The 27,905-nt window shown below is 36.6% G+C and overlaps 1 protein-coding gene across 1 annotated transcript; it reads left to right on the forward strand.

Moving 5' to 3' along the window:
- LOC143879404 (alpha-N-acetylglucosaminidase-like) lies at window positions 1–27,598 on the forward strand. Its single transcript, XM_077381778.1, has 19 exons — window positions 1–410; window positions 2,251–2,327; window positions 3,120–3,331; window positions 3,979–4,100; window positions 5,954–6,039; window positions 10,341–10,435; window positions 10,894–10,975; window positions 11,518–11,624; window positions 11,916–11,946; window positions 15,159–15,276; window positions 16,339–16,386; window positions 17,916–18,024; window positions 18,156–18,259; window positions 19,213–19,311; window positions 19,525–19,635; window positions 20,079–20,323; window positions 26,571–26,808; window positions 26,910–26,988; window positions 27,085–27,598. Exons 1-19 carry the CDS (start codon window positions 180–182, stop codon window positions 27,330–27,332), a joined length of 2,442 nt encoding a protein of 813 aa, XP_077237893.1. The 5' UTR covers window positions 1–179; the 3' UTR covers window positions 27,333–27,598.
- Window positions 27,599–27,905: the final 307 nt, after the last annotated feature.

The following is a 27,905-nucleotide window of genomic DNA, read 5'->3' on the forward strand; positions in this document are numbered from 1 at the left end:
TTCTTTCCTTTTCTTTCTCACTTCAGATTCGGCCTGCAATTTGTCTCGTTCCCCTCGCGTTTCCTCTCTGAAATCTCCTACTCGTCCTTCCTCAACAATGCGCCCCTTAAATTTAATCCCCTCTGCCCTCCTCCAAAACCTAGGGTTTCCCTCACACCTCACCTCTCCTTTCAGCAGCCATGTTCTCTGCATTTCGCACATCGTCCTTCTTCTTCTTCCTTTTCCTCCTCTGCTATGTCTCTTTTATTCCTCATTCCTCTGCAATCGAATTTTCTCACTTGTCTCGTCTTATCGAGATCCAGGATCGAGAAGGAGCTTCTCCATCGGTCCAAGAAGCCGCTGCTCGAGGCCTTCTCCGCAGGCTCCTTCCCTCTCATTTGTCGTGCTTCGACTTCAAGATCGTCTCTAGGGTTTGCTCACTCCTCTTCGAACTTTTCCTTCTTTTTTCTCCTTGTTGATAAAACGAGCTCTCTATTTACGAGTATTTTCTTGATCTTTTATCTGGCATTTTAGTAGGCATCCTAATTATTCCTCGATGTTGCTTCTGACTGGATGAATGACTAGTCATTTTACATTAGGCTTTAGGTTTTAAGATTTTGGGTGCAATTTAAAACCAGGTGAAAGTAAACTCAACAATGGAACTGATTATGGAACAATTCTCAAGTTTTAGGTTCAGGGAGAAAATTGAGGGAGATGGACGATAATTTGGTTTTGGAGGCAATGTACAATGGATTTGAGGAGACTTGAATAAAAATTGGAACTAATTTCCTTTTGCCTGATGTGGTTTAAGAATCACTTACAAAGTTCCATGGTTGGCTTTGAATGAATTAAGATATCTTCTCTTTCAATTGAGAAGTGATACAGAAGGAATTAAGTTGTCTTCTCTTCCAATTGAGAAGTGATACAACTCAATTTGATTGGATTACGTTTGAATGCGCTGTTCTGAAATTTTCTTTTCACAAGAATGAATCCTTTTTTCTACATCCTATCCTATGATTGAATGGAGCATGCAAACATATACATTTGGGCATTTATATATAACACACAAAAAGATCAGTTCCTGGTTCTCTCCACATGTCAACGAGCATTGGCAATCAAGGTTTCAAATGGCGGTTTAGGTATGGACTTCGGTCCCCATAGAAGTGGAGTACTTCATAGAAGTTCATGAAAATCTTGTAAAAATTATCTAAGTTTATGGAAGTCCATGGAAACGATGAAAATTTAAGATAAAACTTCAGAAAATGCTTGTACAACTGAATACGTATAAATACACGCCTATAAATTACCACATATGCAAGACAATCATCCGTAGTGGTTTAACAAGATTCAACTCCTTGTGGCATGCACCGTCGTGCATGTATGAAACTGTGAGGTTCATTCTAAACATATATATTTTACATCTTTTGAAAGTTGATTTTTACGTCATTTCTTTTACTTTTCAATTTACTCATCGTATGAATGGAATAACATTAATATTTCGTGGATATATATTTAATTTTTTTGTTATGCGAGTGTACCTCAAGGAATCACACTTAAGACTTGGTCCTGACTTCGACTTCAGTCCCCACAGAAGTCGACACATGTCGGCCAAATTTGACATATGTTGGTGGAAGTATAGTTTAAAACCATGTTGGCAATGTGTATTAAGATATTCTTTTCAAATTACTGACTCAAGGAGAAACAACACACCTCAATTAAACTATTACTAGTCTGCAGTTTCTTGGCAGGTTTTGGTTTTTTATTGTTCAAAAAACTTTTATTTTTTAAACTTATCCTTTTTCTTGAATTTGTGCTGCACATGCCACCTCAAGTGTTTTCCTTATTTGGCTTTTTTCCTGCTTGTACTGTGAATGTTGCTTTTTAGGATATTAAGTTTCTCCCATATTTTTTGGGGATTGATTTTTCCAGTACTCTGCATGGTGTTCTCTCTCTCTCTCTCTCTCTCTCTCTCTCTCTCTCTCTCTCTCTCTCTCTCTCTCTCTCTCTCTCTGTATCTATTTTTTTGGTTAAATGTTTGGTGGTCAAGAAATGCATCTCAATATAATCCTGAATATGTTTGTCTTCTTTCTCGATGACATCTAAGCAGAAGAATGCCTGTAATAATAGAGGTCCTGGTAATACTTTGCATACAATTTATTCATTTTTCTTTGCATTTGTCCTTTCCCACAAGTGAACGATTCTCATTTTATGTACCCTTTTATCATTGGGAAATTCTCACATTTTTTCTTTTTTTCTTTTCCATTTTTATAGGAGACCTGTGGTGGAAAATCTTGCTTTATGATTAACAACCATCCCTCTATTGGTATACAAGGGGCTCCAGAGATTTTGTATGTATTGATGTTTCATTCTAATTTCTGGATCACCATGCACACTCTATGTCTTAATACAGAGAGTATTGCATTCTGTTCACTTATATCTTCATTTCCTAGTGCTGAAGTTCTTTTCCCGTTTCCTCTCATTATTATTTTTTTGAACTTTTATACTAAATTTTTGTTGTATCTGACATTCAAATAAAAAAAAGATGTATCGGTCCCAGGTCCATTCAAAGAAATTGGATACTAGTAAAAGATCAAACAAATATACATTTTTCTTAAACTTGCTATATTTTTAGTTTATATAGCATTTATGACATCCATATCATGAAATCATCACGTTTAACCCAATGTATATTACATTTATTGCTTACTGTCACTATAGGAATTCAAATTTTCCATTCTCTAGTCCATCACCTGTAGCATTTGATGCTTTTGGTTTTAGGCTATAACTTTTATTTTTTCTATGTACGCTATGTTTCTCGTAATCTTTAATAAATATTACCATTAAAAAAAAATCTTTAATAAATATTGCAACATCTATAATCTATTCTATAACATATAAATCTATTAAGCTTAATTTTTGTGTCTTCATTGAAATTAATATCAGGGCAGTTGGGTTAATTTGTTCCTGTTGTTTTATGGGGGTCTTAGAAATCCTTAGACAGACCAAGAATTCCTTAATCTCAGTTTCAAAAATTTTCATGTTTTTTTACTGTTAACTTTGTTTATAATTGATTTTCTTTAACTATAGAATATCATTTAAATATATTTATCAATTCTATTTCTAATTTGAACTTTAACTAGAATCGAAGGGGTGAGCGGTGTAGAGCTTTCTGCTGGTCTTCACTGGTATTTGAAGTATTGGAGTCGGGCACATATATCCTGGGATAGAACTGGTGGTGTACAACTCTCTTCAGTTCCTAACCCTGGATCCCTTTCCCGTATTCAAGCTGATGGAGTTTTGATTCAGAGGCCCGTTCCTTGGAACTACTACCAGAATGCTGTCACATCTAGCTGTAAGTGGCTGTTTTCAAATAGCGTTTTACCTTTTATTTAATTTCTGGGTTTGATACCATGAAACAATTGCTTTTTTGGCCTTAATATCTGGCTGCATGTTTTTTGGCATGGTATTAGTGGCATGGTTAAGCAGCGCATGGATTAGAAGCTCAACTTTCATACATACATGTTTATCTGAGGATGTTAACCTAGGATCAGTAAATATCGCAACATTTATATTCTTCATCATCCCTATACATGTATCTCTTCCACAAGTTACACACACAGGAATACATGTAAATGTGGCGGGAGAATACATTGAGGTATATGTGGATATCTGCTAAATGTGGCAGGAATACATTGAGGCATATGTTGATGATCTGCTTACTAGGTCACAGAACGAAAGATTGATCTTAGGGTTTTGTTTTCAATCACCATATAATTGATTACTTTGGGTTTTTTACAAAAGGAGAGAAGTGTACTTCCGTGGGTCAACATTGATCTGTTAATCTTTTGGGCTCTATCTTATAGTATGGATTGAAGTATCACTAGTTTATCAACGCACACACTCTCCCTATTTTGATTCTTACTCTATCATGATGAATTTTGTGCTTTTCTTTGCGCATGTTTATAATGGCTGATTGAGGACTTGGTGTGCTTTTCAAAGATTCATTTGCATGGTGGGATTGGGAAAGATGGGAGAAGGAAATCGATTGGATGGCTCTTCAAGGTATCAATTTGCCTCTAGCATTTACTGGTCAAGAGGCAATATGGCAAAAGGTTTTCCAGGTATCGTCTGCTTGTGATGTCATTTTGTTTTTTTCCTCCCCGACTTAAATTGTGTCAAAATATGTTTCATTTCCTTACTATCATATCAACAGACAGTTTTATTTATTTATTTATTGTTTCTGTTTAGAAAAAAAATACAGTTATATGGAAGAGAACACTCCATATCACACCCAAATTTGGTTTTATACATTTTTTAATTCAGCAATTTTGGATTATTTCTGATATTATCCAATTGAATTTGTCACAATGAACCAATAATCTTAATGCAACATTTACTAAAACAGTTCATGAGAGGGCCAACGTGGCTCCCGGAAGCGAAGATGGTGGGCCCACTCAATAGTCACTATAGGGGGTGATAGGGGATTGGAGGTGGATTCCAACAATCAAAATGGGTCTCGAGGTGCCATGCTGGACGGGAAAAGAAAGACCTAATAGACCTCACGTCGGAAGGGAGTTGTGAGGGAAGCATTGAAAGGGAGGCTGTTAATCTCGAGGCCCAATGTACACGTAGAGGGCTGGATGAAGTCGATAGAGAAGATGAGTGGACTCCAAAACCAATGTCAAATGGGGTTTTGAAGTTGGGGAAGCAAATGATATCTTTCCTGTCTCAACTCAACTCAACTCAACTCAACTAAACTAAGCCTTTGTCCCAAACTAGTTTGGTTCGGCTGATGAATCCTTTAGAAAATTTTCATGAAGAAGGTGAAAGAATCTACCCGGCTCAAATTGACTAAGTCTATCCGCCCGTGTTTTTCACAGCTTGTCCTAAGCCAGGATAAAGGAGGAGGGTTGGCGTTTGGTTGGCAGCCGGCAGTAAACTTTGCCACTTTTCTATATATTTCTTGTCTATGAGTTCAAAATTAGGGAAAGGTTGGGTTGATGCGGTGCTGAAAGTAGATCTACACTTTGCCCCAAATCCATGTGGAGGATCGAGTGAGGCCATTGGCAGTGTGGGGTTGATTTCAATCCCTTATTTCAATTTGGGTTTGCAATCAGGGGAGAAATGTATGCCGGCCTTGCCTTTTAGCTTAGATGAAAAATACATGAACCCCATTCGAGGCCACCCAACAATATTTTCCTATTCTACAACTCGTGAGACCTCATTTGGAGTTACTTGAGAAATCTTGGCGCCTCAATAGCAATTTAGGGACTGTAATCCATAAGGATCCCAGACTAAAATCAGAGCACTAATTCGAGATGAATAAGTGGGAAGATTTTAAGGGGCAATTTTTAACACTCAACTTTGCAGAGGAGAAGTCTTGTAACGACCTGGAATCCAAAACTGGATCGCCACAAAAAGAAAGAAATAACTTGCATAAAAGTATGATTTTTTTTTTGACACAAAGTATAACCAAGAACTCAGATAACATTGATTTAGAATCAAATCCATTTTCAACGTGCATAATAAACTCCTTTTCATGAGGATTATTGCAAACCACGAACATAAAATTTTAAAGAGCTTAACAGGAGTACTAAACAGAACATACTGAAAAAAAAAAAAAAAAAAAAAAAAATTAAGACGGGCCACCCGTCAAGGCTATGTAGTTAACCCCCCCCCCCCAACCAACCCACCACCAACACCCCACACACACGAGACCGTAGGGTCCTACGGTAAAATTTCCAAACATTACAAGAAGATAGGATTCAGAATTGAAAGCACTACAATTCTTTCCCCTACTTATATTTAAGAATTTCTAAATCGTGCATAGAGCAGCATAAGTTAGATAAAAACAATTTTGGAAATCGTGCATATTTCCCCTTGATTCTTCAGCATTGAGCTACGACTTAATGATTTTATGAACTAAATTTTTTATTTAATTTATCATTTGCTTATTGTTATTACTCGCTGGCAGATGTATAATGTTAGCGGTTCAGATTTGGATGATTTCTTTGGAGGCCCTGCATTTCTTGCATGGTCACGTATGGGAAATTTGCATGGGTGAGCATGTAACCTTATGTTTTCTTTAAGTTATTCTTATTTTTTTAATTTCGTTATATATTTGTTTAGTGTAGAATGGGCAAACATATTACAATTGTCATTTTTTCTTGGCTCTAGCAATATCTATTGGCATGATTATTCTCAGAAAGTTCATATGGATGATATTTGACTAACTTTAGTTTTTTGGATGATATTTGACTCACTTTAGTTTTTTGGATGTTTTAAATTAAAAATCTGAAAACAGTATTTTTAGAATGGTGTTGTCGAACAGTCCCTTAACCAACCCACAAAATTTGTGTCCTGATATAGGAATACCAACCTAGCACTCGAAGCAATAATCCAATTACTTTAAGCTCTACTAAAGGATGAAGAGGTAATAGGATTTCTACCTTGCAGGTGGGAGTTCTCAGGGATGAAAAGGAGGTCATTGTTAAGGAGATTGTGGATTTCTACGAGGAATTGTACTCCTCGGAAGGAGGCGAAAGACCTAGGCCAGATGGAGTGGAATTCAGTTTCGTATCTAAACTGCATTAGGAAGCCTTAGAGCGACCTTTCGAGGAATAAGAGATAAGAAGGTGCCTATTTTCTTTAAGCAACAATAGTCCTTGGACCCGGCGATTTTTGTTTAGCTTTCTTCCAGAGGTGTTAGGATTTAGTAAAAGGTGACATTTTTCTGCTTTTTTGAGGCTTTTCACGATGGTCTATTGATGAATAGAAGCACCAGGCCACATTCATCACTCTCATTCCAAAGAAACATGGGGAAGTAAATGTAAGAGACTTTAGACCAATTAGCCTTGTGGATATCTGTACAAACTGCCGATGTGTTTACAAATTGCAGGCAAAAGTTACAGCTGAGAGACTGGAAAATGTTCTTCCAAAGATCATCTCTTCTAATCAGACACCTTTTATACAAGATAGACAATCTTGGACAATGGATTGATTGCTAATGAGGTAGTAGATTACTACTTTAGGACAAAAAAGAAGGGCATAATCTGTAAGTTGGATAGGGAGAAGGCTTATGATGGGGTGGAATGGGATTTCGTGGACTACTTGCTGGGGTGGATGGGCTTTGAGGAGAAGTGGCGAGGCTAGATCAAGGGCTGTGTATCTTCAGCATGGTTTTCCATCCTGATCAATGGATCCCCAAAAGGTTTCTTCAAATCTTCTAGGGGCTTGAGACAAGGAGATCCCCTATCCTCCTTCCTCATTTTGATTGTGGCGGATACTCTTAGCAGAATGGTAGACAAGTAAAAGCCATTAAAAAAATGGTAGACAAGTAGAAGGCATGGGCTCATTGAAGGTTTAAAAATCAGGTCTCATCTTCAGCGTCCCAATGAAGATAAGATACTAAAACTAAAGGTGGTTCTTCACTGTTATGACGTGGTAACGGGCCAAAGATCCAATTTTAGTAAGTCCAGGTTGCATGGTATTCATGTGACAGGAGAGAAGGGCCGTTTAGTGATGTTACTAGGATGTCAAGTGGATTACTTTCCGACTTCCTACTTAGGTTTACCCTTGTGTGAAGGTAAGCCCCAAGGAAGGTGTGGGATCCCATCATTGAAAGAGTGAAAAAAAAGCTAACATATAGAAACGGAATCTCGTATCATTGGGAGGAAGAATTACTTTAAATAAGGCAGGGCTTGCGAACATCCCTATAGATTATTTGCTATAATTAAATGCCTGATGAGTGTGATAAGCCGTATTGAGCAGATTTAGAGAAGATTCCTATGGGGCATTTAACCGTGGGCTCCATTCACATTGTACCTAGTCCCTCGCCTCCCAAGTGGCCAAGGTGTGAACTATCCCAGCTCCTCCAGGGGTCTGTGCTTTTAGCTAGACTGCTATCCAGGACAGGATTCTTACGGTTGAAAGTTTACGAAAGTGGAGAATGATCATTATTGATCACTGCCCACTCTGGGTGGAATCTGGGGAGTCCGTCAACCATATTTTCTTCACTGTAGGATAACGAGAACAGTGTCAGATAGAATTCTAAAGAGATTCAGGACTTCCGGGTCTTCCCACTACGTATGTCAGATCTCCTGAAATCTAGGCTCTCCATCCCCTAGCCAGAAAAAGGGAGGATACCATGGAGAATGGTGCTTTTGGCAACCATATGGTGATTTGGAAGGAAAGAAATGACAGGGAATTCAGAAACAGAGCAAAAAGTGAACCTTTCATTTATATAAAGATAGTAGTGCTTACCATCTCTTGCATGAAGACCCTTCCCAGCTTTAGCTTCATCTCAAGTGATGATTTGTCTCGTGAATGGAGGGAGATTTGTGCTGGCAGGGAGCAGAAGGGTCCCTCTTGAACCAGGGATGCTAAAGCTTAACTTTGGATTGGGTTTGGGTAACCTAGAGCAGGAGTAGGAGGTCTCCTCATGGATGGGCTTGAAGAGACAAAATGGGCCTTCTCGAGCCCTATCGGGTTCAATGACTCCAACGAAGCTGAACTAAGGGCGATTCTCCAAGGGGTAAGAATCTTAAAGGGAGAAGATCTGGGCCGGCTTTATAGTGGAGGATGACTCCCTAAATGTCATCAGATAGTTCCTTCTTTCTTATGCTCATTCACTTTGCCATGTATTTGTTTTGTGCTTATCTTTTTATCAAGCATTTACCATCTCAGTCACTATTTTTTTCTCTTAATGATTTCTCTTAACGTTAAAAAAAAGCCACACTACATCTTGATATTGCTAGCAATTCCATCTAATATCTTTAACATCCCAACCATCCGGCAAAGTCTGTACTTTAAAATAATTATAGTCTTCTTTGATGAGTTTGTTCGAGATGAAAGATCTGCAGAGGAATCACCGCCCAATAACGCTTTCAAGAAAGCTGGTCTCCGGTTGGCTAATGTATTTGATACACCATACAAAGCAGCTATCCACTCAATCAATAAAGATTGCTCCTCCGATGGACTCCATTCTTTTCTGTCATGGGAGAATCATTTCGCAAGGGACGACAAATTGTTAGATTGTCACTTGCTCTTAGGTAAGAGTCGTCTTTTCTTTATTGGAGCCATAAGAGAGCAATTTTATCCGGCAGCACTTTGGGAGAACATAACCGCGCCCCTACGACATAAATACAGCATGAATGGAGGCTCTGACTCCGGGCCATCCAACATTGAGTCTTTATCATAAAAGTATAGGTTAAGGAAAGGCCCTGCAACATGTATAGGTCCATGGAGCATGCCGGTCCACCTATCAATGATTTCCAATATTTTCTAGCATTTAGCTTCATCAAGGCCACACAAATCTCGGATGTGTTCCTAGGGTTGGTTTGGCCATAGCTTCATCATATAAATGTCCCATGGTTGTCGGTTCCTAGGCGCACTAACCAAAGGTTCAGTGAGATGTCCTAAATTATTTAATTACTAAGCCAAATCAGTACTTTTAAGCCATCCAACACAAATTGCAAGAATTCTAGTACAACTTGGACCACACCAGTTTGAGCTCTTGGTAAAAAATGAATTACATTTGACCTAAACTCAACCCGATCACAAGTTAAAAGCTTAACTAATGAACCCACAAAATTTGCACCCTGATATATACCAAACTAGCGCTTGAAAAAGTACTCTAATATCCTTAAGCCCTACTACATCCTGATATTACTAGTAATTTCGTCTAATATCTTTGACATCGCAACCATCCGGCAAAGTTTCTACTTTCAAATAGTTAACTATGTATTATTTTTCTTTTATTTAGATTTCTTGCCCACCACCATAAAACATAAGCATGCTCCAAAGTATAGAACTAGACGCTTCAAACTAAAAAATTATGAATTTCAACATGATGTGTAGGCAAGTTAGTCAAATATCATCCATGAGGGATTTACCACTCATTCTCTTAAAGCTACTTATATATTCCTATCTAGTCCGTTGTTCACCTACGCTAAACTATTTATGGTATATGTTAAAAAATGCTATTTTGTCTAAATTGCGATAGAGATTTAGATAACAATGAATGCTTTAAGGCGAAAGGATTGTGTTCCAATTTAATTTTGACATTTCCTCCACCAATGAATTACCGTTGGGTAGAATGAATTCTAGCATTTTATGGATTGACGGTCTTTCATGAACTTACTCATTGTGTATGACCAATTTCTCTTAAAATTGAATGAATCTGTTTCTTTGTGATCTTCCCCTCACCAGTTTCATGCTCTTGTTACTAATGTTGTGATGCATCTAAAGCATATGATGCTGATATTGGTAATTTCAAGGATATTTTCCTATTCTGCAATAGACTTCTTTTGGCTATTTCTTTCAACTTCTATTCCATTTATACATACATAATTGATTGGCAGATGGGGTGGTCCACTGCCACAAAGTTGGTTTGATCAACAACTAATTTTACAGAAGAAAATTCTTGCTAGAATGTATGAATTTGGAATGTCTCCAGGTAACCATTTTCATTTTGATTTTACTCCTAATTATATTTAAACTTCTTTTTATTGCTGTAAATAATCCTTCATATAACACACACACACTGAGTCGTGGCAGATACACACTTACTGAGTCGTGGCAGATATCTGTAGAGATGCACTAAGGTCTATCAAGTCACCAGGCTGATGACACAATCCAAGTCACAAGGCGCTTTTCCTTCTTATATTTTTTTGGCTAATGAATTTTTTTTTTTTTACTGTGTAAAGGTACTTCATTTTAATCGATAAGGATAAGAGGAATTATATATACGGAATTTATGTTATTCCGTAGGGACCTTTGCTTTGTCATTGTTGTGAAACGTATGAACATTGAAATGCTCTTTGATCTTTTAGAACGTTCCATTCATGTTGTTCTATAGGTTATAATTTGATTATCTCTTATTTTTATTATTCCTGTTTGGTTTTTTGGGTTTAGTTCTTCCAGCGTTTTCTGGAAATGTACCTGCAGCACTACATTCTAGATTTCCATCAGCAAAAATAACACGCTTAGGAAATTGGTAAGTGTTTTTCTGTTGTTTTTACATTTTTTCTATTGCATTTACAGTTATGTTGCATCAAATATATGCCTTCTTATCTTTAAAGTGGAAAAAACTGTTACGAGTAGTGTTTATCACCAATATAGTTAGCATTTGAAGATACTATCACATGGAGATATTGTTTTCAAAATCATACTAAGTGAATTCGGCGTTGGTTTCTCACTTTGATACCTTATACTCAAGGTTTTAAATGTCCATTTCGGTATGCTTGTCGCTCATGTCGGTTTTGGTAATTGATTTCAGTGATGGTTGCTGCTTCAGCTTCACTTACGACACCTATTTTTTCCACCAAAAACATGGCAAATTGAAGCAATGTCTTTGCTCATTTATTTCTAAGATATGCTTATTCTGAGTCCTGTTTTGATCATGTTTTTCCTCCTTCGGCTTGTCAGTTGTTTGCTGAATCTCAAAGGTCACTTAATTCACATCATTCCAAGCAAGAACATATTATACTCTTGATATCAATTCCCAGTAATGTGGCAATATTCTTTTCTTTGTTCAAGGTTTACTGTTGGTGGCGACTCAAGGTGGTGCTGCACTTATCTTTTGGATGCAACTGATCCCTTGTTTGTTGAAATTGGGAAAGCATTTATTGAGCAACAAATGAAAGGTGTGTTCTGCAGTGGAAAATGGCTTCATATCTTCCCATCTATTATTTATTTATATTGTGCCAATGCCAATTCCCATATGTTGTGTGTGCGCATATGAGTGTGCAGTCTATTCATGGGTAATGGACTGTTTCCCACATTTATGTTTGTACGTAGGTAATTATGTATGCATATTGGGAACATATTACTGCAGATTGGGTCTGCATATCTTTGCTCCTGTGCTTGTGAAGCTGTTAAAATTTTGATAAATTGTAGTGGCAACCTCTGATGTTTATCATTATTTCTTTGTACAGAATATGGAAGGAGTGCTCACATATACAATTGGTAAAAGTGTCTTCACTCTTACACTCATAATGGCGTTCTTTTAAATACTTTTGTCCTTCAAGTCCATTCTAGCGATAATATTTTATTCACATATAATTATCTAGTTGAAGTTTTTTAGTGGAAATAGTAATCGACCAATCAAACACACATATTCTTGCTAAACTACCGCCATACTTAAATGTCTCAGACTGTACAAGAGGCTGATTCTAAATATTTTCCATGCAGGAGAGTTCTTAATATGACTGTTTGTATTTCATGCTTGGTGTTCTAAATTGTGTTTCTTGCTCGGTGTTCTTAATATGAATGATTGTATTTCATGCTTACTGTTAACTTACCAACTTCTCCAAAAGCTTAAGCTGTTGGACAAAGGCGTTTTTTATCTTTTATACTTTCCCCCGCACGTGTGGCCCACTTGGCAAACACATGGCACATGTGGTCCCACTTTGGGCTGACCATCGCATGTGGATTTTTGCTATCCGGGAGGTTTGAACTCGAGACCTTTGGCTTTGATACCATGTTAACTTAACAACTTCTCCAAAAGCTTAAGCTGTTGGAGAAATGCATTATTTATCTTTAACACTTTAACACTTACAATGCCTTCATGTCTTAAAGTTCTCTTTCCTTCGTATCTTCGCCTTATGAAGTTCAATATAAATATATTTTTCATCTATAACTTTCAACAAGCCATGAATCTTTCAAAAAAAAAAATAAAAAAAAAATCAACAAGCCATGCACTTTTATTTAAGATATACTGGATGATGATCAGTGCTCATGACAAGCTAGTTTCATCCCTCTTTACTACAATTGAAATCCATACTTTAAAAAAATATAATCTATAATTTCTAATATAAATTGGTATTTCTGTTCACTATTTTTGGGCACCTTCCACTTGTTTATTTGTTTAGACTCTTTTCATTTGTTCATATAACCCATTGTAATATTTACAAGGCCATGAAAATCTCAAAATAGAGAGATGGATGGAAAGATACCAACATGTGTTTGAAATTCCAACTTCATTTTTTATATCAAGCATGAGTGCTGTCCACATCATTTTTACCTTTGTGGATCATGGACTGGTTATCATTACGTGATTGTAAAATTAGACTTACGTGATAAAAAAAAACCAGAATATAACATGCATATGATTATGGACAGATGATCTTCACGGTAGATTGCCATAAGCACATCAAACCAGAATATAACATGCAATCCAAAAATTCTCATTTTGATTAATTAACTCATATTGGAAACCAGCATATATATATATATATATATATATATATATATATATATATATATATATATATATATATATATATATATGAGAAAACATTTCCTACACACTTGTGTAGGTAAGTTACCTACACACTAGCTTAAAATACAGTGGGGGCCCACATTGTTTGGGTGATCCAAACCATTCATTTGAATGGTCCTCACAGAGATAGGGTGTCCACAAAAAATCAGATCCATAGGATCATCTCAACCCTACGATTTGTGGAGGTAAAATGGACGTGTATAAACCTTCACAAATTAGTCCATTTTTTGCCTCCATAGTTTCAATGGTTGGGATGATCCTATGGATCTGATTTTTTGTGGACACCCTATCTATGTGAGGACCATTCAAATGAATGGTTTGGATCACCGAAACAATGTGGGCCCCCACTGTATTTTAAGCTAGTGTGTAGGTAACTTACCTACACAAGTGTGTAGGAAATGTTTTCTCATATATATATATATATATATATATATATATATATATATATATAGAGAGAGAGAGAGAGAGAGAGAGAGAGAGAGATTAAACACGTGGATGCATCTCCAGAAATCCTATATTTTCCGGTTGAAGATAAGAAAATTGTTGAAAAAATAATGAGAAGCTTTGATACCAAAATCTGTTGGAGATGGAAGAAGGACAGTATTTTTCAAGAAGCTTTTATTTTTATTTCATTGCTTGACGATGAGAATGGAGAGTACAACAATACATTTATAGGCATCGTCCACCGACATTCACCGACACAGAGTACTCTGGAAATCAGATATTTCTCTCCACCGACACATGATATCTCTCCCTGCCACACATTTGAGATATTTTCTTCATTTCTACAACTTTCTAGAATTTAGAGTTACAAATTACTTTTAACACCCACTCTTAATTTGTAATTCGAACTAGTTGCTTGAAGTGTTCTAATTTTTTTGAAGTGACGGCCTTGGTTAATATGTCGGTGAGCTGTTCGTTGGTGCTGATGAAGTTCAATCGAATCTCTTCTCAGCCAAACCACTTCAAAACACCGTGACTGTTTTACCATACAAATGCACATCTATGAATGTGCTCTGGTTTTTTCTCAAAAATGACCTTTAATACACAATATATAGTCAAACAATGAAATTTGAACTAGGGCGCAAAATATACGTGGAGATGTGTGGATGCAATTGAAGAGGACCATGATCTGATCAAGGGCCACTCTGTTTGGTTTTAACATGTTTGGCACTCTGCACATAATGAGGATGATCGTTTAGCTCACAACAGAGTTGCCAAATCTGTCTTGTTTTTTTCCCTACCTCCTTTAATCCCTTATCTGTATTTCTTTCTTTCTTGCTTGCTTTTTTCTTCCTTTTGTTTTGGCTTGTATCGACCATCTCGGTTCTTGGACCCTGCCCCGTTTTCTATTAATGCTTCTCTGTCATTCAAAAAAATGAAATTTGAATGTAATTGTTGCTCCTGTGACTTATATTGAATGAGATCAAGTAGAAAGTAGCTAATGCTGTATAATTGGTAGCTTTCTATGCATGTTGTGTGCTTTTATCAAGCAAATTAATGCAACAATTGTTTGTCATTTATGTAAAAACAATTAAGGTATTCTTTGTATAAACATTTATATGCCCTTGGTGAAGGAAGGCATTGTATTGACTTTTAGAATGTACATTTTCAAAGGCAACTGATCTTGTCACTATCATGTTTTAATAATTGCGCAAACTCAGCTTGTCTTTTCTTTTCTAAACAGCTGTCAAATGTTATTACAGTTCCCAAAAAGCTCTCAAAAGCTGTTTTCAAAACAGAAAAGTCAAGCTGAGTTTGTGCAATTATTAAAACATGGTAGTGCCAATTTGTACATATTGTAATAAATTCCTTTTTCATAATAAAATTGCTAAAAGACTTGACTATTAACTTTGTCCGTTTTGAACTGTTTCTAAAATTCCTTTCATACTCGCAGCGATACTTTTGATGAGAATACTCCACCTGTAGACAACCCGGACTACATCAACTCATTAGGTGCAGCAGTATATAGGGCAATGCAAAGTGGTGATGATGATGCTGTCTGGCTAATGCAGGTGCAAGGATGTATACTTTATTAGATTACAATTTTTCATGAATGCTACATCTGTTTTTCTGTAGGGCTCCGTTTCTTTCAACGTAAAAATGGACGTAAAATTTGTTTTATGTTCATTTTTACAATATAAAACAAATTTTACGTCCATTTTTATGTCGAAAGAAAAAGGACCTTAGAGGAATTTTATGGAATATTTTCCTAAATGTTCATTTTTAATAGAATTTCCTCTTGTATTTTCATTTAAATACTTTTAGAAAATATTGGTACCTTGATTATAACCTTGAAACAATTGTGTATTACACACAGTAAATTGTTTGGCACAGTAGCAGAATTTATAGAAACCTTCTGACATAAAGGCACTTTCAAAGTAATGTGTTATCAGGCGTGATGGAACGTAATTTTTAGTTTATTTGCGTCTGGAAATATTTAATCTTTGTTTCAAGGGCACAACTTGGGGACCATAGAAGTGTGGTATCCACTGCATGTAATAATGAAAATGTTTAGGCCGACAAGTGTTTATCTGAAGCTGTCACAAATATTGGTGAGATTTTCAGTTTCTGGCAACTCTATCCCGAGAAAAATGAGAATATCTTTAAAAATTGAAAGCATCACTAGAAGCTAATGCTGTGACAAAATTATCTTGATGAACTGAAAAATATTGTGATAATATCCAAAAGTATGAAAAAATAATAAAAGTAATTGAATGGATCCATCATATTTTACTTGAAAAATAAGGATAGTAACATTTAAAGATAAAAAGATGTGAACAAATTTCATTTTAGTAAAATGAATATGTAAATGTTCTTTATGCTCCGCATAGTTATTATTTATTTACTAATGCTCTTATGTTTACCTCTTTCTACAGATTTTTTAACTTTTTTTATTTTTTTGTTTTTCCTGGAAAATAGGAACCCAAGAAGCAACCAAAATTTTAATTTCTCACAAAAAATATCCTTATCTAGAATTTCTCAGAAATTTCCGCCTGTCACCCAGCTACCTGTAAGGTCTACAGCCTCATCATTTTGCCCCTTGAATTCTAACACATCTTGCTTCCATTATGCAGGGATGGTTGTTCTCGTATGATCCGTTTTGGAGGCCACCACAGATGAAGGTGTTACCTATCAACTGTCTTGTGTTAATGGATATGAATTTTTTTTTCACATCCACCTGCTCTTTTTAATGCATCCATCTAACATGTTTCCAAGCCTCTCCACTGCTTCACCACTTTCATTTATATGACATCACTAAATGTGCTTGCTTTAGATGGTAATCTAAAAATATGCTCTCTGATTCTCCTTTGTTTGTTGTGTAGCACCATCCTCAAAATCATGTTAAGGCTATTAATGCTACATTATAGGTTATTCTGTATATTATAATTCTGGTTAATTGGTGTAGAATTCATTAATCTTGCATCATAATATTTTAGTCTTTCATGTGTCATTCAGATTGTTTCGTGGCTTTATTACTTGTTTGTTGCACAAATAAACTTTTTGAATGCTCAGTAGAAATAGATTTAGCTAAGGATAAAGCTTTTACACGGCCCATTATCCTAGAAATTCCATTTTTAGTTTGAAAAACCTTTTGCGACTCCTCTTTTCAAATATAAACGATGGAATCGTCCATTGCGTTATATAAAAAAAAATTGATTGGAAAATGCTGTATGAACTGAAATGTCACATTATTTTTTTCCACTACTTGGACATATGGGAAAAAAATAATATCTTTTTTTACATTTCCACTTAGTTTGTTGTCGAAGTGAAGATTAGTATTTTATCATTCAGTGGGCATCTTACATTTCATAGAAATTGGAGGCGATATAATCCTTACGTAGGGGACAGCCGCCACTCGGGTCATACGCTTGGAACATGGTTCGTCGTACAATTTTGGCGATTCAAAAAATCAGGAGTATCTTCATATTTTAATTTTTATCACAAAAATATTACAGAAATGTTGCAATAAATTCATGATATTATTTTTTATCCTAATTTTGTTCTTTAAATTTAGGCCACTGATATTCTTTTTTATTTGGCGGGCATTTTTTTGGAATTGTAACAGCCTTTGACAGCTCATTAAAAAAGAAAAGACAAGGTGAGTTCAGCCCATTATCAAAACATGGTGGTGCGAATATCAGTGGCCATTAAATATTTAATGTTTCCATTTTTTTCGATATAAACCCAAAAAGAACAAATTTTTAAAAAAATAATCCATTGATACCCCCTTCCCAAGAAATTCCCGGGACAAATATTTGCGACTATGTTGTTGGAGGATGCTTCTCATGCTTCTCACTCATAACCAACACTACATCTTGAGTAAACCCTTAGATCATGGACTTTTTATATAGAGAGTGGTAGATCCAATCATCTCTAGAAATATGGGACTAAAAATAAGACTACTAACAATCACATTTCAGAATAAGTTTTCTATATTATAGTTCTTATAATATAATATTTGAAGGTTGTGTACAATTTATATAGATGGTTAATCTTTGGCATTTGAATGTTAAAACATATCCTAGTCATGAGTTGTTGCCAGATTAAATTCACATTTGAGTAAATTTCTTGAATATTTGGAATCATGTAATATAGTCAATCCTCCATATTATGCCTCATGATTTCTAGTCCACTATGTTTGTTTGTGTAGGCACTTTTGCATTCTGTTCCCAGAGGGAGGCTGGTTGTCCTCGATCTATTTGCAGAAGTGAAACCTATCTGGTGGAGTTCTGAGCAGTTCTATGGTGTTCCTTACATCTGGAAAGTTTAAATTCCTTTTTGTCCTGAAGTGGTGCTTTGATGTTATTTGAATTGATTGGAAATCGCTGGCCTTCTTCCTTTTATTTCTTTGTTTATTTATTAATTGAGTAGTTCTTGGTGATGTTTAACAGGTGTATGCTGCACAATTTTGCTGGAAACATTGAGATGTATGGGATTTTAGATTCAATTGCATCTGGACCTATCGAAGCCCGTACAAGTGAAAATTCAACCATGGTGAGTGAATCCTTTTGTGCTGTTTCAAAATATATATTTTTTGCTCATCAAGCAAAGTTATTGTTCAAGTTGTGTAGATCTATCCTGCTTAGTGTGATGCCAAACTCCTAGACATGTCATTCGTGCATGCTCTTTTCTACCAAATTTCTCTATATTTCTTCTGCAAGTTATTTTACTGTAGTTTGAAGAAGGAAGATGGTCCGTGCCTATATAATCCACAAGCTTTCATTAGTGTAAATGATGGAATGAGCCATTAAATGATGATCTGATATGTTCTCATTGCTTCCACCAATAGTATCTTGTGTAGTAGTAGTGGGATAATGAAATAAAATGATATGGTAGGTTTGATGGATTTTGCCCTCTTGTAAAACAGTTATTTTCTTCTCTCTTCTAATGATGTAACAAAACCTCATGTTGCAAGACTACGTCCCTGCACTTTGTACACATAATAAAATGATTAGAAATAAATAAAAATAAAAATAAAAATAAAAACCTCATGTTGTAACTAATAGAAGCAAGATACTATTGGTGGAAGCAAGCTGTGTTATTCTGAGGATAGTGATTTCTAGCATATCATTAAATATCTTTTGCAAATTATGAATACATGGCTTACACATGCTACCAAGAACAATATTGATCTACTTTTCAGGCTGCCAGTTTGTGGAGCTAGGATCCCAACTTGCTCTGGTATCATCATGAATGCAAGGGATAAATGAAAATATGGTGTGTGAACTATGAAGAATCAACTCACAATTGGTCTATATAGATTTAAAACCACAAAATAAAAACTAATGAAATGCTGGAACTCCTCATGTCCATCCATATAATCAACAGAGTACAACCTGGTTATTTTATTTCTTTTCTATTGAAGACTTGCTTTTCAATGTTACTGAATTGTTTGTTATGTTTTTTTTAACTTTAGTATCCTGTAATTATCTCGTTTACTTTGGAAGGTTGGTGTGGGGATGTCTATGGAAGGAATTGAGCAGAATCCTGTTGTTTATGATCTAATGTCTGAAATGGCATTTCAGCACAACAAAATTGATGTGAAGGTAAAGAAAAATTGTTTTTATGTACACAAAATCTGCATATTTTGTTCATCAAAATATTCCCCTTCTGGGCTTTTGAAAGTAATAATAAGATAAAACTGATAGGTCTACGGTTTCTTTCCTCCATCATCAGCCACTTTATGCACCTAATACTTTTGATTCTTGGTTTGCACGTTAATTATTTTCTGAAACGCATGTTAATTATTTTCTTTTCAGATGTGGATAGATCAATACCCAACGAGACGTTATGGAAGTTCTGTTCCAGCAATGCAAGATGCCTGGAATATATTACATCGCACTACTTATAATTGCACTGACGGGTCCTATGTAAGTCTTACAACCTTGTTGATTTATTCAAGAAGTGATGGACATATCTTGTACTACAATCAAATACCTTTAGTAAAATGTGTTCCCTTTCTTGCATGGTGTTATAGAATAAAAACAATGGAGTGCAGAATTAATTTTCATGTAATACTTTGGAGAACATTTCTGAAGCTTAATTTTGATTGCGTAGAAACTTTGAAAAGGACAAAAAATGGAAACAAACAGTAAAGTGTTCTAGCTAAATACCATGTAGAAATTAGGAACTGACAATGGAATTGTGGATGTCAACGAGTTGTAATTAGCAATGGTTTACCAATTGGACTATTTATCTTGTTTGTATGTCTCATTGTCTCTGCCTTTGATTCAAAGTCTGGGAAACTCCAGTAACACTCAATGTTGAAGGTGTTGACTCATTTGTACGTTTTGTTTCTATGATCTGAAAACAGGACAAAAACAGAGATGTAATTGTTTCATTACCAGATGTTGATCCATCCTTCATTTCATATCCGGCAGTATTTAAAAGGGGAAGTAATCAGCAATTTGGTGGAAAAGCATCAAGAAGAGCCTCACTGAAAGAAATAACTGATTCTTATGATCAACCACATATGTGGTATTCTACTTCGGAGGTCATACATGCATTAGAACTTTTCCTTGCAAGTGGGAATGAACTGTCAACCAGTGACACTTTCAGGTGAGGTTTATCACATTTATTTGTATGGGCTTGTATCTTCTTAGGTGTTACTTTTCTATTGTTGTACTAGCTTACAAAATGACTTAATAGAACTCTCAACTTAGCTTTTGTATACTAAGTGTATCATGTGTGTGATATATATATATATATATATATATATATATATATATATATATATATATATATATATATATATATATATATATATAGAGAGAGAGAGAGAGAGAGAGAGGAAAAGGATTGTACGCTCGAGTGGACCAACCTTATGGTACGCTCGAGTGCCCAATCACATGTGGGCCCACAATTTTAGGATGATCCAAAGCATTCATTTGAAAGGCCTTTATATAGATGGGGTGTGTACCAAAAATCAGCTCCAGAGGATCATCCTAACCTATCCATTTGTGGAGGTCAAAATGGACAGACACTGTTTGTCCACAGATCTGCCCATTTTTGCCCTCCACTTTGGAGGGGTTAGGATGATTCAATGGAGCTGATTTTTGGTACACACCCTATCTATGATAGGGCCTTGCAAATAGATGCTTTGGATCACCACAAAAAAATTTGGGACGCATGTGATTGGGCACTCAAGCGTACCATAAGGTTGGTACGCTCGAGCTTACAATCATTTTCCTCATATATATATATATATATATATATATATATATATATATATATGTGTGTGTGTGTGTGTGTGTGTGTGTGTGTGAGAGAGAGAGAGAGAGAGAGAGAGAGAGAGAGAGAGAGAAGAGTTCCTACTCCCTAGAGTAGAGTAGATAACTTATCTACTCCCTAAGCTTAAAATACAGTGAGGGCCACATTGTTTGGGTGATGCAAACCATTCATTTGATGGGCCCTCGCATAGATAGGGTGTGCCCAAAAAATCAGCTCCATATGATCATCCCAACCCTTTGATTTGTGGAGGTAAAAATGGATGGGTATACACGTTCACAAATCTGGCCATTTTTTGCCTCTGCAGTTCGAAGGGTTGGGATGATCCTATGGAGCTGATTTTTTGGGCACACCCTATCTATGCGAGGGCCCATCAAATGAATGGTTCAGATCACCCAAACAATGTGCCCCCACTGTATTTTAAGCCTAGGGAGTAGATAAGTTATCTACTCTAGGGAGTAGGAACTCTTTTCTCACACGTACTTCCTGATGATTTCTGTTACAGTAGAACCTTCAACTTAAGTTAATAAACTCTATTAAGTTATTATTTTATAATACTTGCTCACTCAATGTTATTTATTTATTTATTTATTTGAGTGGTAACTCAATGTTTTTATATCAATAAAAGGCAATTTACTTAAAACATAATGGAGGATTACTACTTCAAGAACTTATCTAAGGTTTGGTTTCAATATATTGAGATCATCAAAATGATGTAAATCTGTAACCATTGGTATGCCACCTTGAACAAATAATCATAAGCTAGATTGCCTCTTTTAATTGTTACAGTTTTAATTAAAAGGACCATTAAGATTTAGGACTTCCTCCTTGGATAAGCTTATAACCTGCCTATGTTAATACCGTGTCACTGGCAAGGTTTTAGATTTCGTCCGAAATTGAAACGACCGAAATCCGAAATCTACGAAACGTGCAAAATTTCGGTAATTTTAATTTTGGCCAAAAAATCGAAATTTCGATGCCCTTTACCAAATTTCGGGATTTCTGCTGAAATTTCGGTTTCGGTGGGGACCTAAATATACCCCGAAACTGAAATCTAAAACCTTGGTCACTGGTCCCTACAGTATTACGTTAGACAGGTTCTACTGTATTGGTGTACTTCTCTATTCTTATTTCCTATATTTTTTATTTAGATATTGGTACATCGGTACAGACGTACAGTCATTATAACTCTATCATTAGGGATGCGTAGGAATGGTGTGTCCTGTTTCATAATTGTGATTTTGGAGACAAAGTAACACTTTCACTTTCAACAAATGGAACTTAAAAACCGTATGCTACCCTTGACATGGCACATGGGTAGCACCAGAGTCAATTACTGTTGGAATAAAATCTTTTTGAAGCACTGTAGGCCCATCCGCCGTGATAAATCAGTTACTATCAAGTCAGGCTTAGCTTTGGCATCAAGTTTTGAGATACAAACAATAGTTCTATAATCAGTGGAGGATGAAGACAGACATATAAGCTGAGAAACATCCCCAGGGTAAGGATTAGTAATAGCATTAGCTGAAGCTAAAAGAAAAGATATTATTAGAAACAAGAGAGAAAATTACAACAGTGGCAAGATTGCCCCCACACAGAGCAGTCCTATTTACACCGTCTTTGGCCAACGAACCACAACATTGTTCACTGCTCTTAATATGTGTGAAAACATTGCATCCTGACCATTACACAGATCTAAAAGTCCTTCCACAAGATGCATGCATCTCAGCTTCATTAGAATCCACTAGTCCAAAAGGACCTTTGAAGGCTTTCACAATTTAACCACTATCATTTCTAAGCACCACCTCCCAAAAAGCGACCATTAACATTCAATTGGATGGTGAGGAATGTTTGCAAAGTCCACTTTGGAATTTGCTTTTCCTTTTGGCTTTCTTCTGTAAATGATTTCACTTCAATTTCTACAGAGGTCAGCTGACTTGGATTGTTATATTATAATATGTTGTAATAAGGTTGGGCCCATTTAAGTTTAATGTGTTGGCCTCCTTTGCGTTAAATACTTTGTAATGAGGTGGGGCCTATTTAGGTTAAATGGGTTCCCCCTCTGCGTTAAGTGGGGTTTTCCCTCCCCATTCTTCACGACTTTAATAAAGTGAAGGCCATGGATTGTGCACTACATAACCTCATGACGTCTTTCCTTTTTTCCTCTTTTTCCTCTTTCTCTATTCCTTTCTCACTTTGTCCCATAGTTGTCAGAAACTCCTTGGGCGGGTGGGAAACCCGTTTCCCCTAAAACGAGTTTCTCGTGGTTGGGAAACTCGTTTCCCCTAAAATGAGAGAAACACGTTTCGAAAACGTTTCCAAAATATGATACAAAATTGGAGAAATGTTTCTGAAACACATGGGAAACATATGGAAAACTTATGTAAATAATGTGTAAACGCGTGATAAACGCATGCAACACTCGTAGAAAACGCATATGAAACGTGTAGGAAACATGTGTGGAACTTACGGAAATCATTTTGGAAAAAACGCATCATTTCCTAAGATATTTCTCGTACGATTTTCTATTGTTTCTCGTTTCCCCTGTATTTTTTTTCATGCGTTTCCTGTTTCCGTTTCACGTTTCGTTTCCCGAATTCGTTTCCCACCCTGGTAACTATGCTTTGTCCTTTTCTCTTTGTTCTTCTTCCTCTCTTCTCTTGGTTAGTATCTCTCCAAGACATTTCAGCCTAGGTTTTAAATTTTTGTTTCGGTCATCATCGAAATATAAACATTTTGATTACGGTAGAAATCTTGTAAAATCACGGAAACATTTTGATGTAGGAGCGGGGAATAGAAATAGAAGAAAGAGGAGAAAGAAGAAGAATAAGAGAAGAGAAGAGCAGGAGAAGAATAAAGGAAGAAGAAGAAGAAATTAGGGGAGAAGAGAAGAGGGAATAGAGGAAGAAGAAGAAACATGTAGAGGGGAGAATCCAATCAATCTTTAATCATCAATACTTAAAATCCCTAATACATGAGGCCTATATATATATATAGGCAAATAAATTCCATGGAAAATAAAAGCCCTAAAACTAAAAACATGAAAATAAAATCCTAGAAACTAAATAACATTGGAATAAGAGTCCTAAAAACTTAATAACATAGAAAATAAATCCTAATGGGCAAATATGCCTCTTATTGGCCTACAATCTGTATCATTCTCCCGCTTGAAAAGAACTAGCCCTCGAGTTCTAGTCCGCCTGAATCAAATATGTAGACGATCCACTAAAGCAGTTGGAGTCGGAATCTGTCGGAGGCACTCCTGATGTCGAATGCTCGTGACAACTGTGAAAGTAGTCTGAAATGCCGGTGGAGCGATAAGGAAGAAATCGCCCATGTAGAATCATAAAGACGGGAAACTCTCCTGACAAGTAACGCGGCAGGGAAAATAGCAACATACTCCTCCTGGTCTAGAATGAAGGTCATGGGTGGTATCAATCCCTCATCTATAAGGGCGTCCTCTAGCAAGCCTCGACAAAACTTCTTAGTAATATTCTTCTATGTAATCTCATATGGCTCAATGAAATCAACAATACTCCTCCTGGTCTAGAATAGCAACATACTCCTCCTATAAGGGCGTCCTCTAACGCGGCAGGGAAAATAGCAACATACTCCTCCTGGTCTAGAATGAAGGTCATGGGTGGTATCAATCCCTCATCTATAAGGGCATCCTCTAGCAAGCCTCGACAAAACTTCTTAGTAATATTCTTCTATGTAATCTCATATGGCTCAATGAAATCAACAATAAAGTCATCCGCTGGAACCATATCTATCTCAGCCTTCAGTGATGTTAGGCTGACAATCCTCCTGATGATCATCATGTGCATTGAAATCATCTGTCTCAACCTCTACAGCTATCTCGATCAGAACATCTACCGTAGAATCAATCTTATCACTGTGCTCATGTACTGATATGGAATCGGCATCCTCAATGAACTACTCATTCTTTGCATGCTCTGGCAATGCTTTATCAGTGACTGGACTCTCTTACTCTATATCTACCATCTCTGATTCTGTATCTGCCATCATGAACTCTGTATCTGACATAATCATCCCCTCAACAACCATAATGGTCTCATCCACAATCTCAGCTGGATCATCATGTGGCTCCTCAGTAGTATTAGTGAGAAGAAGTAGCTAAGTGGCTTTGCAAATCCCATGCACGTATGCGACGCTCTGGATATTGGGCTTTTGGTTCACGACGGGCTACAACTTCTCATTTACGCGGAGCAGCTTCTTCACACATCAATCTTTTTTCATACCGATGTGCTAATATTGCATAAAAACTCATAAACTCATAACAGATCTCTTCTCATCGATGGAATGGAGGTTCGCCTTCGTGGAGACACGCCGTCACCATGCGAATCCAGAACGACTAGGCTTGTCGTCTCACAGTTTCTCTGGCTCGGTAGATAATCGCTCGATGATCATAATCGTAGTACTCATGATATACATCTAGAGCATAGATCCATCGTAGACTTGTATCCTCATAATAGCTATATGGAGTGTAGCCTTTCAAATATCGATCGTCGTACCCATCAAAATATGGAACAAATGGTGGAATTATGGGGATTAGTGTAAAAAAATGGACTCGACCGTCTGATCATGTTGAAAGGAACACAATGCCTTTTGGGGATCTCAAATCGGACTCCCAAATTGCTGGGATCAACGGTCGGATAAAAACGAACGGACGACCAAAGTTGATCAAAGTAGTGCTTGCGCTCGCTGGTGATTGCTGAGTGTAGGCTCAATATACTCCTCAAGTTGTCACGAGCAGCTTTCGTGTTAATGGCGAGACCAAATTCGCACCCGAAAAAGGCCGGGCGAAGAGAGAGAAAAACTAAAGGAAAGAGGAGAGAGAAAGTGTAGAGAGATGAAAATTCAACTTTTGTTTTTTTTTCTTTTCTCTTTTTTTTTCTAAGGGGGGTGCCTAGTGATAAAAAGATGGGATGGAGGGGGGGGGGTGTGTAATTGGTGTTTCTAAATAGAAAGAGGTGCCCAGGGGAAGAAGGGCCCCGGGTCAGAAAATAGAAACAGAGGAGGTGCTTCGCCGATTGGACCCCGACATCTTGGAGCAGTACCACACTCTTCACTCTCCGGAGGAGAGTTCTTTTCAGCAGGGGTAGTTGATGGTAATCCCTTGTGTGTTTACCCTAATAATATCAAATGCTGTTTGGAGATTATTTATTCATTTTTTCTGCCCTAAAATCTTTTAGATGGGGATGGAAACGGAAACAATTCGGTTATTTTGTGTCGGTTTTGGAGAAAATTTAAGACTATGATCCTTAACAGTCTATCCTTGTACATCCAAACAAATTGGAGACCCAAAGAGGCCCTTTTTCGTCATTATATGCATATTAATTTGTTTTAACGTAAATGGTAGAAAATTAAGAAAACATTAATGTGCACAACTTGCATACATCAATACCACCTAAAATCCAACGAAACAGCAAAAACCTTCAAAAGAAAGAAAAATTCTGATGAATTAAAGGGCCGTTTTTGTTTTTGCTACAGTTTGCCAGGTTTGACGAGAACCACCATATTTTACATTCTTATACCATTTCTCTTACCTCTTCAGGTACGATCTTGTTGATCTCACACGACAAGCTTTGGCAAAGTATGCAAATCAAGTGTTCTTGAAGGCCATAGAAGCCTATCAATCAGACAACATCCATGGTGCCATTATCTACAGCCAACACTTTCTTGTGCTTGTCAATGATATGGACACGCTTTTAGCTTGCCATGATGGATTTCTACTAGGGCCTTGGTTAGAAAGTTCAAAGCAACTAGCACAAGACCCAGAGCAAGAGAAACAAGTGAGTTCTTTCTGACACTTGCGTCCAATCAATAATGAAATCATCTGGGACATAAAATTGCTAATATTTGTGATCCAACATAATGGGTTTTGTTCTTACAGTTTGAATGGAATGCAAGAACTCAAATAACAATGTGGTTTGACAACACAGAGGTCGAAGCTAGTCTGCTCCGCGACTATGGTCTGTGCTATAGTTTCTTAGTCTTGTTCAAGTTGGTTTTCCATCAACTTTCCTGTACTTCAGTTGTGTAAATCTCTCTCTCTTTCTCTCTCTCAGGTAACAAGTATTGGAGTGGACTTCTGCAAGATTATTACGGTCCCCGAGCAGCAATTTATTTCAAATATTTACTGGAGAGTATGTACAAAGGGGAAAAGTTTCGATTGGATGATTGGAGGAGGGAGTGGATTCTGCTCACAAACAAATGGCAGAACAGTAGAAAGGTATTCCCAGTGAAAGGGTCAGGTGATGCTCTGAACACCTCTCAGTGGCTATATGATAAGTATTTGCGTGATCCTTCCCTATGATCATTAAGCAAAATTGTGGCTTCCATTCTTGCTTAATTTGCATCCCCCAAGAAATAACAGTTTCAAATGTGATTTTGCAAGCCAATAAATCCTTCTATATTGTGGAACATTTTTGCTGTACATTAAGAACTCAAATTAGTTGGAAGGGTTTATTCTCTGATATGTAAATTAGTTGTAAGCCATTATCTTGTGCAATATCAAATCAACTTCTGCTCTTCCAGTCATACTAAAAAACTATTGAAATGGTTGACACTATTATTTCCTCTTTTTGTTTATGCCAATGGTCTGAAACTGTGAATCCTTCAATTGGGAAGGATGTAGGACAAGACAATGAAAGAGAGCTGCTAGGAAGAAACCTCCATTTCAGGGAGATACCTAACACCCACCCATATTTAACCACGTGTTCAACACCACATGGATTACAATTTTTCTTCACAGCAATCCCCCTTTTTTTTTATATAATGACAAATATATCCTTATAATGGTTTTGTGGCAACATAGGGTGGCTCTTTCAGATAATTCTGATGAACCTGTTCGTCATATGATAGATATCCTCGAATCAGCTGTTCTTCG

This window comes from Tasmannia lanceolata, unplaced genomic scaffold (genome assembly GCF_043159265.1).
Source record: "Tasmannia lanceolata isolate RefF3 unplaced genomic scaffold, GAP_Taslan_0.1 ptg000006l, whole genome shotgun sequence".
In the NCBI taxonomy this organism is placed as follows: domain Eukaryota; kingdom Viridiplantae; phylum Streptophyta; class Magnoliopsida; order Canellales; family Winteraceae; genus Tasmannia; species Tasmannia lanceolata.